This window comes from Podospora pseudocomata, chromosome 6, assembly GCF_035222375.1.
Source record: "Podospora pseudocomata strain CBS 415.72m chromosome 6, whole genome shotgun sequence".
Taxonomy (NCBI): domain Eukaryota; kingdom Fungi; phylum Ascomycota; class Sordariomycetes; order Sordariales; family Podosporaceae; genus Podospora; species Podospora pseudocomata.
The window spans coordinates 3,524,578-3,538,914 of NC_085890.1; the positions used below are offsets into that span (position 1 = coordinate 3,524,578).

At 52.8% G+C, this 14,337-nt stretch overlaps 4 protein-coding genes across 4 annotated transcripts; 3 read left to right on the plus strand and 1 right to left on the minus strand.

Moving 5' to 3' along the window:
• Window positions 1-7,537: 7,537 nt before the first annotated feature.
• CLG1 (cyclin-like protein) lies at window positions 7,538-8,560 on the plus strand (the record flags this gene model as incomplete). The annotated part of the gene is made up of 1 exon (XM_062892577.1): window positions 7,538-8,560. The coding sequence occupies one exon, from the start codon at window positions 7,538-7,540 to the stop codon at window positions 8,558-8,560; it is 1,023 nt and encodes a 340-aa protein (XP_062741171.1).
• A 1,846-nt stretch (window positions 8,561-10,406) lies between these two features.
• On the plus strand, window positions 10,407-11,229 carry QC762_609010 (uncharacterized protein; the record flags this gene model as incomplete). The annotated part of the gene is made up of 2 exons (XM_062892578.1): window positions 10,407-11,161; window positions 11,196-11,229. The coding sequence occupies 2 exons, from the start codon at window positions 10,407-10,409 to the stop codon at window positions 11,227-11,229; spliced, it is 789 nt and encodes a 262-aa protein (XP_062741172.1).
• Window positions 11,230-11,435: 206 nt separating this feature from the next.
• TIM54 (mitochondrial import inner membrane translocase subunit tim54) lies at window positions 11,436-13,394 on the minus strand. The gene is made up of 2 exons (XM_062884199.1): window positions 13,087-13,394; window positions 11,436-13,021 (listed from the first exon to the last, which is right to left on the minus strand). Exons 1-2 carry the CDS (start codon window positions 13,138-13,140, stop codon window positions 11,708-11,710), a joined length of 1,368 nt encoding a protein of 455 aa, XP_062741173.1. The 5' UTR covers window positions 13,141-13,394; the 3' UTR covers window positions 11,436-11,707.
• On the plus strand, window positions 11,533-12,184 carry QC762_0100550 (uncharacterized protein; the record flags this gene model as incomplete). Its single annotated transcript, XM_062884200.1, has 2 exons — window positions 11,533-11,600; window positions 11,896-12,184. 2 exons carry the CDS (start codon window positions 11,533-11,535, stop codon window positions 12,182-12,184), a joined length of 357 nt encoding a protein of 118 aa, XP_062741174.1.
• Window positions 13,395-14,337: the final 943 nt, after the last annotated feature.

Here is a 14,337-nt window from a genome sequence, read left to right on the forward strand (position 1 = left end):
CCTATTCTTTATCTAAACAGGTATAAGGTAAGTTGAGAGTTATTATACCTATCTATTACTGATTTGCAGTACCAGTTATCTTATCCACAACGTGCCTACCTACTCAGAAGCTACAGACAAACAAGTCTTCAAGACTGATTTGCATGTTGAAATTGAACGGATTGGATATGAAGTGCTTGTCACATGTCCGTCATACAAGCATTTGTTCTAGAGGGTGCGTGCGTGTCTTGACGACAGTCGTCTCGGCTACTGCAGGAGTTGATGCCTCAAGTTGCAGCTCTGATGCTCGGGATGCTTTGGGTTTATGCCATGCAGGTTGGTGGTGCTTGCAGCGGAAATTCGTCCGGTGTGTCAACACCTCAGGGAGAGACTAACATTATGTGAGCCTTTATGCAGCATAAATCCAAGATTGGGTACAATCTCCGTTCATATGATGGGTTATGATGAGGTCCTTCTACGTTGGGGCTACACATGTCGGCCTGGACATGTACCGACTCCGAACATTTGCATGGAGGAGAACTTCCAGCATCTCTGATGGGAAAGCCGAAGTGGTCAATCCTGCAAAACGGTTTGAAAGGAAAGATGGGTAGCAATCCCGAGCCTGATTTCCGTGTGTTGTGCCACTCCTCTCATGACGAGTCCAGGCACCGTACAGCATACAGGCAGAGTACCACTGTCATATCCGCTGTGGCTGCTTGCTGCCTGTCAATATTGACGTCTCCCTCCGTCTGTCTGTCTCCTGACCTCTCCAGCTTTCCTCCGGCGGAAATACGGACACGGGGTAAAAGACAACCCTACTGCATCTGGTAGGCCGCAAGGCACTGCTGCGCAAGAAAAAGATCGCTCCCTCTCCTGTTGCACCTCCCCACTCACACCTCAACAGTTTAAACCCACACATCGAACTTGACTCTTCACGATCGTTCAAATCTGCCTCACGTAACGCGGAGAATTCGCCACCCGTGAAACCAACCCTACCTTACTCTTTCTGAACGGACCAACAGCTCCTGAACTGATTGGTATGTGCATGATGCAATGCACGCCCTACAGTCACCTCTCGTGTGAACACTCGCTCAAAAAAAAAAAAACGAAAAAAAGTTCTTGCCGCATCATCATGAGACTTGTTCAAAGTTTTCTTCTTCATCAACTTTGCCCAAGCGCTGCGCTCAATAACTTTTCCAACTCCTTGGGGATACCGCCGGATGTGACCTTGAAGGCGAACGGCGGCCGTGGCGGGTAAGCCCGATTTTGTGTTGGCGCGGGGGAAAGCTGTAGGAAAGCCGGAATATCTGCATAGTGTCAGTCTAATATGATCAGACTTGCAGAGTAGCACTGGGAAACGACAGTCGCCCCCCCCGGATAAGTGATGAACTTGTCATATTTTCCACCGTTGACGCCGAACCCCGCGCTTGTCTTCTAGAGAGAAGAGAAGTGGGATGTTTTTGTCCAGTTGTCCAAAGACGAAGTGGGCTGGTTTGGTGGTTGGCTGTGACAGCTCTCGCTGTCTTGCAGATTTCCGGGCCGGCCGTTTCAATTCTCTCTTCTTCTTCTTCCCTTCACATGGTCTCTCTTGTTGGGAATGGTTCAGTCAGTTTAGTCTTCCATTCATCCACGATCTGCGTCATCAGCCACCCATCATGTACCTCTCAAAAGACCCTGATGATCCAGATCAACACCGCCACAACTGGCCGTGTCCTCGTCATCAACAAGGAAAGACCCTGAACAAAAACTGAAAAAATAAAAAAATAAAAAAAAACCTCGATCTGAAAAAAAAAGAAGGGGTCCAGCATGGACGATGCCGACTCTGTCCCAATCCACAATTGGAACATCCAGAACAAATCGACACTTCTCTTTTCCAATGGAGTATTGTCATTCGATCTTCCAGCCAAGCTCTTCCTGCCCTGTTGCTTCCCCTCATCTGTCATACCCTTCCCAAAGCGGGAAAAAACGATGAATAATACGACTGCGGTAATTTTTGCTTTTTGATGCTCGTCTTTCGCGGATATTTTTTCTTAGGGGACTGTTACGGAAGAAAAAAACCCCACGAACAAGCCCCACCCCAGAACAACTGTTACGCTAGGAGGCTAGCTAGCTATCAGACGGTCTTGGCCTCTGTCTTTCTTTCTTCTTTCCTTTTCGCTTTTTTGCATTGGGGGTTACAGCAAACTCCACTTCTCCTCACTTGCCCCTCTCTCCGCGCATGGGGCAGTTTTGCTGCCCAACTCCGATTCTAGCCAGACACAGACGCCGGAGCCCGAGGGAATGCAGCGTTAAGCTGAAAGCTGTCGAGGGGACGAACGGAGACGACGACGGCACCAGCTCGCGGTAGATGCCGGAGGCCAACTTTTGCAAAACAAGGAGATGGTGGTGTCCGTCAGCACGAGACAGGGCGGAGACCACTCGGATGTAACAGGGAGCCCAGATCGGCCGTCCGGCACGGTGGACGCCGGCCGGTGGTGGGCTAGGAGAATAGATCAGATCTGACTTTGTATTGTTGGTTGCTGCTGAAAATGTGCGCTACCTACCCCTCCCGCCCCTCGTCTGTTCACCATCTAGCAGGAATGGCAGATGAATTCATGGTGCTCTCGGTATGTTTCGTAATCGAGTGTACGTCTGTACATGACGAGGCATCGCGGATAGGTCGGGGGTACAAAAAAAACGGTTAACGGTATTTGGTGGCCGGTAATCGACGGTTGGGAAAGCCGGCCTCGTCCAACAAAGTGACCTGACCTTGCTCACTGCTCAGACAAAACAGCATGACGATTCCTTCTAGGCAACTGAACCAGCCTATGAACAGCTGACGACTCACGACTCGTTGGATTTTCAACGTCAGCAAAGCCCTACCGAAAAAAGTTTGATTTGGTGGCCATGCACCTCCGCCGTTGTCGGCTTCACTTTGAGGTTTGCCGGTTTCTGAATCGTTGATAGGTAGACGACTTCAATGACTGGCCCGCCGAGGCATAGTCGATCCCCCACCCAGTGCTGTGATTGCAATTCGACCACGATTGTACATGCAGACCTGGGAAGCGCTGGATTAGGGAAACCGTTCTGCAGGAGAAGGCATCGAATGCTGCCAGAGCGAATGAAAACCTCCGAACCGGCCCCAGTGCCTTGCGTCTCGACCACACCATCACCGGCTCTGCAGCTTGTGCATTTCTACCAGCTTGGAAGCTCTCTGTTGCTGTTCTTCTTCGACGTTGTTCTGGCCTCAGTTGAATGCATCCAACCGAGGAAGGTGACGCAGTGGGGAAGGTTGGAGAATTCCCCCTCGAGGCGTTCCATGCACGGCGATGAAAAGAGGTAGACGATGAGAATGGGCTTGCCACACCGCCTACTAAAGCATGCGAGTGCTGCCAATGTGGAGTTTTCTATGCCAGTCTGCTTCCGACATGCACAACAGTGGCTATCATTAATCAGCACCTTGGGGGAGCGGAAGCCGGCGAGACTGGTCGTGAGGTCACTGCTGTGGTTCAGCTCCCACAAGGTGACCCCGAAGAAGAAGCTGGGTGGGTGACCGAGTGTGGTGGTGGTCCGGCTGAGAAAGACGTCACTGTGTTAAGGGTCATAGCCATAATTTGGCCCCTTCGTCAACCACGTGAGGGAGAGGCCGGCTTGTAAAACTTGCCCTGCCTGCCATCTACCTCCTGTGATCGAAATTCGAGTTCTGACACATATCTGCAGGAGGTAGACATGCGGCAAAGCGTCCCGTACTCGAGCATGCGGAACAACGCTGGCAATGCGGCCGAAATAGCAATTGTGCGGCATGGAAGCCAGTTTGCCGGACCTGCTGACAAGAGATGTTTCGCCCAGAGGTTGCAGAAAAGCAAAAGCAAAGCTGCTGCTGTGGCTCCTGAGACTACCGAGAGGATTTCGTCAGTTGCGGCTCTACCCACCGTGTTCGCCATGCAAACTCGATAAATATCCTCGAAAGAGGGGTCCTCCGTTTTGCCGTTCGATGCTTTCAAGCGCTGGAGGTTCATCTCCATGGGGTAGGAGGCCATGTAATTACCGTTCTCGTGGTTGGCCCAGCCCTTCGGTTGGCTGTTGAAACTCGGAGGGGGGGGGAAGGGGGGGCTGCTGAAGGGAGCTTCACAAGATGTCGCGCAAAAAGCGTGTCATTGAAAAACAGACAGCGGTTGATCCGACCAGTCATGCGAGGATACCCCCCGATCCGAAAATCCCCACCTTTCTTCAACAAAAATGTTTGCTGTTGTTGCAGTAAGCGCACAGTGTTGCATTTCGATATCACACTGAAGGTATGCTGAAAGCTTTGGCATATCGTATGCTATGTCAAGTCTTGTGATGACGGACTGCCATGGTTGTAGCCTTCTGGTTGACTCTTCCACCTTCGAATTTGATCGACTCACGCTCTTCTGACATGGAAAAGATCTGGTGGTTGGGTGTCATTGTTCAGCTCCCCGAGCCATGGAACAGGCGAAAAAGACAACTGGATAGGGTGGATGGAGTGGTCTCCCGGCAGCACGGTCCCATTGGCCTCGCGCCGCGACAAGCCAGGTTTTTGACCGCTTCGTCCAGATCTCTAGGCCGGCACCAGTGGGGTATTCGTAGCCTCCTCGAGAAACGCAGAAACCACTGAGGGTTGTTTCCCCTGAATTGTCCTTCCTGACTCGCGTCTCCGAAATATTATTACCAGAGACAAAGACCGGGCTTCAGGGTCCAGTGCCTGTACCTGAACCCGAACGCAAAAGAGCTGCCGATATCATCGTGTTGTTGTTATTCAAGGCCAAGAAGTTGCGCGCATTTTTGACCGACCCGAGATGAAGGTTAGCAAACCCCCATTCCAAGACGGGTTTGGTCGGTCCGTGGGCAATTTTCAAATTTGGCAGCACAGTTGGAGGGCCAGTTTTCCGGGTCCTGAAGGATGCTGGACGGGGGTACGTACCGGCCATGCTGTATCAGCCGTTGGAAACTGTCGCTTGTAGCGGTGTTTGTTTTTCATGAGAGTTTCAAGCTTTCAACTTGCTGGTACTGGCGTCGAGAACGCTTCGAGTCTTCAAAGTCTACTGATCTTCAAGCACAAGACGGTAGATTGTTGACAGATGGCACTGATGTCAAGCTGGAGTTGGCTTGGGGCTGATGCTGGCTAGCCTGTGGCTGACAGAGCCACCATCTCGGGCTGTGAACGGTGAACTGAAGAGAAGGACTCATGAATCTGGAGGTTGAAGCGCCGCTTTCAATCAGGAACAAATTTGGAGGACTGGACGGGATGTTCACATGGGAAATGGAAGGCTTGCGTTGTTCGAGCCCTTCTCCTCATCCGATATTGCACTTCTATTATTGATGTACCCGTGGCCCTGAGACAGGGACATTGGTACTTTGGGAAACCGGCCCCTCTGGTAATTGTGGAAATTACCTGGGGCCACGCGGTCATGATCGATGAGGCTGGGGCTGCACCCCGAGGGAGTCGCAGTAGAAATCTCATCCCACGCTGATGTGGGACCAAGAGTTGCACTGTTGTTTGCCTAGCAGTTTTGGGTGAGGTTTCGCGCTGCCACTGTTTCCTCTCTAATGACGGGGGCTGGATCTCGAAGACCACACAATTTCAAGAGGCTCGTGTTTGCTTCATGACAAAGCTCTCTCTTACGAGTCAATCAAGCAGAGGGCATCAGCGCATTAGCACGGCTAGCTCCTGACGACCCGGCTGCCTGGATGATCGATTTATTTCTCCTTCTGTACAAAAGACCACTTCTGGGAATCTGGAATTTGGACAAATTGGTGCGAGGGCTCTTGACCAACCCTGAGTGGGGGGGACAAGACAAGAGATGGCTGGTGCTCGTGTTCCACGCCCCTTCGATGGTCCGTTACCCAGCCCTTGCTCCCTGTTTTGGTGTACCCGTGGCGTGCCGAACGGGGCGGGTCCTGGTTGAGAAACGAGAAACGGTGAGTGGATGTTGACGACAAATTGGCCACCCTGGAGATGGCGGTTGTCGTGCACGATTGGCAAGCCCTGATCATTTCCGTCATACCGTGCAGCAGACCAACAGCAGAGAGTTGCACCAGTTTCTGATGCACACTCCCCCCAGCCCAAAAAACGCCTCTCAGCACACCGCAGCGCCTTCCAGGTTGTGAGTGGGCGCGAGGATTCGCAGGAGCAGCATGACTACGGCGGCCACGGATGGTGATGGGAGTGACGGGATGTGAATCAAGCGCTCATTGTCAACCTGGCCCCAAGGACCCGCGTCTGCTGACGATGGATAGTTGTTAGCAATAGCAGGTGTCTACTATTGTCCATTGTCTATGACTTCTCGTCAATAAGGTTGCTGATAGGGTTGTAGAGGCACAGAATCATAGAATCATCAGGAGAGTTGGGTCGTGACCAATGACGGGAATGATTTTGGAGAGGTGACTTTTTTCCTCCAAGCCTGCGCCCAGGCCACCCGGCGGTGGGTCACTAACAGAAGTCTTCCTTGCCCCATCAGCCAGCCAGCGTGCTCCCAGTGAACCCACCCGCTGCTCCGCTTCGCTAGCTCCCAAATCCCAGCGGCATCACTCGGCCCAGCACTCTTTTTTTTTTCTCCCCTTCTATCTCCAGGTCCCTCCTCCCACTTCTCACCTCCCCCAACACCACGCCGTGCTCTCCTCCATTCCCCCCCTCGACCATCGCAGAATCCGCCAAGCATCGACCGACCGACCGACGAACGACCAAATTCAGTTTTGTGTTGTTCTTTGTTGTTGTTGTCACGACAGGATTCGGGTGCTGTTGGCCTTCGTTGTCTCGAACGGAATCCGGGAAAACAGCGCCTCCTCAGCGAGCGGTTTTTTCGGCCTTGGGTGTGTGTGTGTTGTTGTTTCGCCCACCAGCACAACAGCAACTCTTTTGGAGGATACCCGTCACTTCAACACCAGTGCGGATCGCGTGGTGCCATCACTTTTTTCCTTTAGGTCAGTACCTTGTTCTTTAAGACGTTGGTCGCCGGACCCTAGCTGTCGGAAGAGGCGTCTTGAGTTTCGACCAACGACCACCACCACGCGCCCTGTCCGCCCATCCTCTCTTGTTTTGGTCTCCAGTTCAACGTTGGCCTCGGCCACCCGCACCGGGCCGTAGTGTCATCAGCACACGCCACCGATCTACCACCCATCTGCCCGCTGCCTGGGAACAAAACTCTCGAGAGGACCCGGAAACGTCTTTCGCCTTTGCCAGTTGCTGCTTTTTTTTTTTGCTGGGGGTGTCGGACTGACCTTTTAATTCGACGCAGTGCTTCGACATTCCCTTTTCCTTTCGATCCTAGCCTTTTCCACGTTTCGACAGGCTTTCATTTGAGCCTTTGCTTGCCATCGCGAATTCGCAAGGCAACCAAGTCGCTGATCGACACCAACTCATCACTGCAGAGGATAAGACCTACACTCTATGGCTCAGAAAGCTCAGTAGATCTCGATCGCACCTCTCCCTTCGAGATCACCTACGACACTTCGTGCTCTGGAAATAGAGCGCCTAGCCCGCCTTAGTCCAGCTGCTCGAGGCAGTTCGCCAACTCAGATCTACACTCTCCACCCTCCGATCTTGACTCATTCTATCAACATGCCTGGAGGCGTTTGCGCTGTTCTCGACTACGATGTCGAGCTCATGGCCGACTATGTTTCCGAGATGGCCACCCGCGTGGTGATGCCACGGAACACGGTGAACCCGGCTTTCCGGAAGTACGTCTCGGGGATACTGTCTTCGACTCGTCTTCCCCGGACTACCATTCTGCTCGGTCTCAACTACCTCGCCAAGCGCATCAACATGATGCCCGCTGGTGCAGTCCAGAACGAGGGCGAGATTTGGGGTCTCCTGACAATCGCTCTTCTTCTCGGAAGCAAGTTTCTTGATGACAACACTTTCCAGAACAAGTCTTGGTCGGAGGTCAGTGGCATCCCAGTTCGCGATTTGAACACTCTGGAATACGAGTGGTTGGCTGCCATCGGCTGGGTTCTCTACGTCAATCTGGACGAGAGCAAAGACTACAATGCCTGGCTCGACAATTGGACCGAGTGGAAGGAGACCAAGAAGCGCCAGCAACACCAGGCCAGCCGCGAGCGTCTTGCTGCTCTCGTCACCCCCATCGATACCGACGTTTCCCGTGCCCGCAACCAGCACGTGTATTCCTCTTGGCATCAGCAGCAAGTTGCCGAGTATGAGCGCCTGTCGAGCATGAAGCGTGGCCAGGCTACCCCTCCGGCCTATAGACACGAGCAAGCCTCGTGGGGTTATATGGCGTGGCCTCAGCCTACTGCTCCCTTGACGCCTCCCGATTCTGGCTACGGCACTCCCGAGTATACCAACTCGGCTACTTCTTGCAACTCGCACTACGCTGAGTGGTTTGACCGCGCCATTGTCGGTGGCTCCAACACCTCGAGGCACTATCAGCAACCCGCACCCGCTTACAGCGGATACCGCCACACTGGGCAGAACACCCGCAATGCCGGCAATTATGGCGGCTTTTACAGCCACAACATTTGGGAACACCCCGGCCCCGACTGCACCTGCAGCAGCTGCGTTTCGGTTCACAAGCAGCCCTCCTATTTCTTCGCTCATAGCTATGGCCAGCCTGTCGCTGGCTAAGCGATTGTATTCACACCCCAATGCGCACATGAGCGAGCGCATGAAGTCAAGCTGGTGATGCCGTTGGCAGCCAGTTTTACAGATGAAAAAGGCGTTTACGCTGCGCCACTTATTCCACTGCATCGTCTGCTGGACATGGTTTCCTTTTTTTCGGCACATTAAAGAATCGATATATTGCATTCAGATACCCGGAGCGATGACGAGGCGGAACGATTAGGATACCCCCAAGGCGATGTGACACGGTCCATCAACTTTGCTATTCGCCGGTGTCCCAAGATTCTCTTGCCGCCAGTCATCCTTTTCTAATGACTTTCCTCTTCGGTATACGGTTCACTATTTCATACAGCGGCGTTTGCGGATTTTTATTTTCACTTTTCTTTCGAAACCGGTTATAGAATCGACTCGGCCGACCAGCACCTTGCGCCGCGCCGACGACGGCAATCGACAGACCTTGCTTGCTTGGCACATGTTCAAGGCCGCAATGCACCGTGCGTGTGTGGCCCGTTCGTTATCAGATGAACTGAGTCGGCCGCATCGAGCGCCGCCCTTCTAATATCCCGCCCGTTTGGAGGGTCTGATCGCGCTGGTCTTTGTTTCCTAGCTTTATCAAAACCCGGCGGAACGCTTTTCGTTTAGAGCAACATACCCCTGGGCTTTTTCAGTCATACGTTCAAATGACACGGCGCCCAAATCAGACGGGGGCTTTTTTTTTCCTTGTCAAAAAGTTTTGTGGGGCATGGTACATATATTCTGCTTTTTCGTGGTGTCTTTGTTGGTTTTTTTCGGTTTTTTCGTGTTTGCGGAATTGGTTCAAGAGGTTCAAAAAGTTGGGCTCACCGTGTGGTCATGAGCATGTGTTTTTCAAAGCGATCAAAATGGGGGGTCTTTGCTGCTTTTCTTTGCCTATTTTTATTTTCTCTTGCATTGTGTTTATTATTATTCTTTGGCCAGTTACGGGCTCAAGTGGTGTTGTTGATCACTTGGACACGGATGGGAACAGGCTCTCAGCAGTATGGTTCACAATGCCGCTGGCTTGTTATCCCAGGACATGTTTGGTTTCATCGACGGTGGCTTCTAGAGGGGTGTTGGGGGCTTTTTACTGGCATTTCAAGGTAGAGCAGAATGGCCCGGGGAACAATCGGGGGGAGTATGCGCTTGGTGTTGTGTAATTTCTTTTGGCTCTTCTTTTTTCTTGTCACAGTGGAATTTTCTCTTGATGACGGGGTAGGTTATTTGGTTCGGCGATTCCCAAACACAACGACTTGATGAGGGTTTGAGGGAAACGAGGGGAAATGGGATCTGGGAGAGAATGGAATGTCAGGCCAGACAGGCTGACGGCGACTTTGCGATCAGCAAGGTCTAACAACAAAATGGGTGGTCTGGCAAGCCAGATGATGGTCATGGGGTCGTGGGCTCGACGGTAATGATCGGAGAGGCAATAACGTGAGGGATTGAGATTTTTTCCTCGGCGTTCCCCAGGCAGTGTGGCAGCGAAGATGTTGCGAGCTCCTGGGATATTCTGCCAGCACCACCTAAGATAAAAAATAAATAAGAAGCAAAATTATGTGCACTATCTGTTCGTTATGCAATTGTGATTGTCTTGTGTGTGAGTGTGGTGTGTTGTTGTTGTTGTTGTTTTTTTTGGTGAGTGTTCGACCAGCCGGCAGCAGCTGTCACCCAACTTATTTCAACGACATGTGTTGACTTGGACTCCATTCAACTTGTAACATCACATTGCCTTTTTATAGTTTCTGGAAGCTGCTGTTGTTTTCAATTCAGTTGTTTAACATTACATCCCAATCCATACTAACTTCATCTTTTTCTCACCGCAACTTCACCCTCCATCATGTCCTCCCGCTTCGTCTCAGCCGGCTCAATAGACGCCACCACGGGCGAAGCCACCACCGAACACGCCGGCCCATCCGACTCCCAACAGCAGCAGCCACCACCCGTGAGCCAAAAGTCAAAGGAATGGGCAGAAGTCACCCAGCAGCTGGAATCCGACCGCCAGAGACGGATCCTCCAGGCGAAGCAAGCGCAGGAGGGAGGGGAGAAGAGCCTGTACGAGGTTCTCCAGGCGAACAAAGCGGCCAAGCAGGCCGAGTTTGAGGAGAAGAGCAAGCTGAAGAATCAGTTTAGGGCTTTGGATGAGGACGAGATTGATTTTCTGGATGAGGTTGAGCGCCGGAGGAGGGAGGAGGAGGAAAGGAGGAGGAGGGAGGAGGAGGAGGGGTTGAGGGCGTTTAGGGAGATCAAATCTTCTAGGGAGAAGGGGGAGAGTGAGGAGGAGGAGGTGGAGGTGGAGGGGTGGGATTTTGGGGGGGAGGGGGGGAGGAGGAGGAAGCGGAGGGCGGAGGGGAGGAGGTTGTTGGTCAAGAAGGTCAAGAGGGAGGAGAAGATGGATGATACTGAAGGGTCGCCGGCAGGGAAGCCGAGTGGTGGTTTGGTGGGTGGTGGCTCTGGTGGCGATAAGAAGGCGACAGAGGTGGTGGTGGGCAAGGCTGCAGCAGCTGCTTCAGTTCCAAAACCAGCAGAAGCGCCAGCGGTTTCGGCCAAGAAGGCGGCTGGTGGTCTGGTGGATTATGGCTCTGATAGCAATGAGTGAGAGGTCAATTTGAGGTTTCTCAAGACTCAGCTCTGCGTACGCCTACATCGGCGGTTGGGGATGACACGATCTGGGGTCTTCGCAACATCACACTGACGGACAGCAGCCCCATGTGCCATGTGCCATGGCGCTACAAAACCCAAAAACAGACACACAAGAGCCCCAGCTCGTTGCCATACACGACACTAAGTTGGCCCTGCCTAAATTAAGCAGCACCACGTTTCAGTATCAATGGATAACTGGAATACAATCGGGAGAAGAAGTGGTGCTGTACGTATCTTGTAGCATTGAAGGGGGTTTAACATCGCAATAACACCAACACCAACCAAAGCCAAACAACCCAAAGGCCCCCCCAACCGCCGCCCAAATGCTGTCTGTCCTGTCTTGCCTTCCAAATAACATCCTCCTCAAATCTATAGCCGTTTTCCCCATCAGGTATGTATCGCCACAGCACCATAGTATACACAACTCCCCACAAAAGCTAATGTTACACGCTAGGTACAATACGTCCTCCCTCCAGCATTGAGTCTGGTCATCAAACATTAGTCCACATCCTCAACATTACTCCTCTTTTCCTCTCCCATAACCTTCCCCTTTCCCCATCGATACAACTGCCTAAACTTCCCCTTTGTCCAACCCTCAATCTCCTCCTCAGGTACCACAATCTTGGCCACCCTCTCCACATCCTCCTTTGACAACTCGAACCTCCTCATCCGCTCGGCGATTCTAGGGTCCAGAACAAGCGGCCTGGCCCTGACAACCTCTGTGATACCAGCCTTTTCCCGCTCCTTGACATGCTCAGGTTCATCCCCAGCCTCTTTCCAGAGAGATTTGATCCAGTCCTTCTCCTCAAAGGCCAACACCTCTTCTTGCTCGTATTTCTGATCCTCTCCCGATTGTTCAGAGAAATGGCGGTAGTGAGCCAGGCAGACTGCGGCGACATCACGGCCGATTTCATCGGCGAGGTGCCGGCGGTTGAAGAAACGGTACAGACGGGTTGGCGTGGAGAGGAAGCCTAACAGGTGAGGTTCCCTCACCGGAGCGACGGGGGAGAATTCATTGGGGATGGAAGATGGGAGGGGGGAGGAGGGGTAATCGGCTGGTGTGTTGTAGGGACGGGGTTGAGGCGGTCGCTTGGGTTTGGATTCCTCCTCTTTCTTCTTTTCCTCCTCTTCCTTCTTCTTGTCCTCTTCTGACTTCTCGCTGTCGGATTCGGCTGTGGGGAGTGGCTCTGGGATGGGGAGTGGAGGGGCGGTTAAGGGACCGAGCCAGCCTTCGTGTAATCCTCTGAGGTATTCCTTCCATGTGTGCCTGCCAATGACGATGTCGCCCTTGATACCGTCGTAGTCTTTAATCCCGCGGATCTTGCGGTGAGCAGCGATGATTTCCTCCTTTGTGGGCTCGTCAGGGAGCTCGGGCTCAACCTCGCCGGAGTCGACTTGCCTGCGGTGGCGGCGGATCTTCTCGGCAGTGTAGGCGCGGACGTCGCCGTCTCGTCGACCTTGGACAAACTCCCAGTCGAGGCCGGAGGCGGCGAGGATGGGCTTGACGTACTCAGTGTAGTGGTCTTGGGCGGTGCGGAGGCCGTCGCCGGGGGGAGCGGAGAGATAGATGGTGATCTTGCGGAGCTCGGAGAGGGCATTGTGGCTAGGCAGGGGCTCCTTGGCGAGGTGCTCGACGGCGTGTCTCCATTTCGCGATGGCCCGTTTCTTCTCGCGTTTGTCGTAGATGATGCCGGCAGTTATGGCGGTGGAAAGGGTCCAGAAGATCATCCAGTTTCGGGAAGGGAGCTTCTTTGGGAGGGCGGGGAGGCCCAGCATGCGGAGGGCCCGGTTTCTTTCGGGAGCTTTGGCAGCCTGAAACGTGGGAATTGTCAGTTGTGTGATCTTGCATTACCGTCTAGAGTGGAGATATTCCATACTTTCTCGGCCACCTCAGCCGCCGACGGCTGCGCTGGTGGTGTTGGTTCTGCCATGTGTGGAAGCTTTGTGGTGGTATATATTCAGAAGCACTATGAGCGCATTGGCCTTGACGCTGCCTCCAGTGGGCTTTTCAGTTGGACAAGAAACCAAGCAGTCTCAACAACTTGAAACTGGCAAGAAGGACACTGTCGAAGCCGGCTGTGGATTCCGTCAGCACGATACTGAGGTGCTCGCTGACGATATCGGTCCCTCACTGGAGTCAAATTTCCAGATGCTTTCTTATCGCGATAAGCCTGCCTTTGTGCACGGGCCACCATATGTGAGCTCATCGAGGTCCAAGCCAAGGACCAACCCAAGGACACCGAGGCCCTGCTACATTTTGAATATTGCATTGTATTCTCCGGAACCGACTTTATTTGTCAATATCGTCCAAACATGGCTATCTTCGATTCTCCTTTCAAACAGTTTCTTTCCTGCTCGTGGACAGTTTTGGTTTATTCTGTCGATACAGATCCTGTGTAAGTTAACTACTACGGAGTACTCAAAAGCGGATCGGCGGTGCGGCCCGGAGGAAACTCTCCAACTGTCTGTTCAAAGTCCCTAAATAACTGCCCAATATCGAACCTCTTTGTCGGTAAGCCCCGAGGCTGCAGGGCTTTCCGGGAAAATGCACATGGCCTAGCAAAGCATTGCTTGGCGAGCATCGGGGCAGCAGACTGATGGGTGAGCATTGTTTCGAAACCCGAATTGTAAACGCATCAGGGGCTCTGTGAGGCGAGCCCCTGAAAGCCCAGATGGAGGATCACCAACCCCACTTCTTCAGAGCTTCAACTGCCCGCCAGGCCACACAGAGGGAGCTCTGATTGCACGATGCCAGCCGTGTGATATGCTGTGTAGCGCCAGAAGGGGGAAGTAAACGCAGCAGTGATGAAGAATCGTCGGAGCTGTTGATCCAGTCATTCATCCAACTTCACATATCCCCTCCAAGAGTCGGAGTCCCTGCCAGAATCCAGTGTCCAGTGTCCTAGCGTCTGATACCCCTCTTTGGCGCCTTCCTCAGGGCCAGCCTGCCAAATAATTTATTGTGAGGCACAGCGGTACACAATTATTTTACATCCCGTGTTTCTCAACGGTCGAGTCTTGAGCTTGGCCTAACCTCACCGACATCCATACCTACATAAACAAGGTGACTCTGCTGGCACAACAACAACATCAACAGCTTTCATCATCTGTCTTCCAGATGGTTGCCA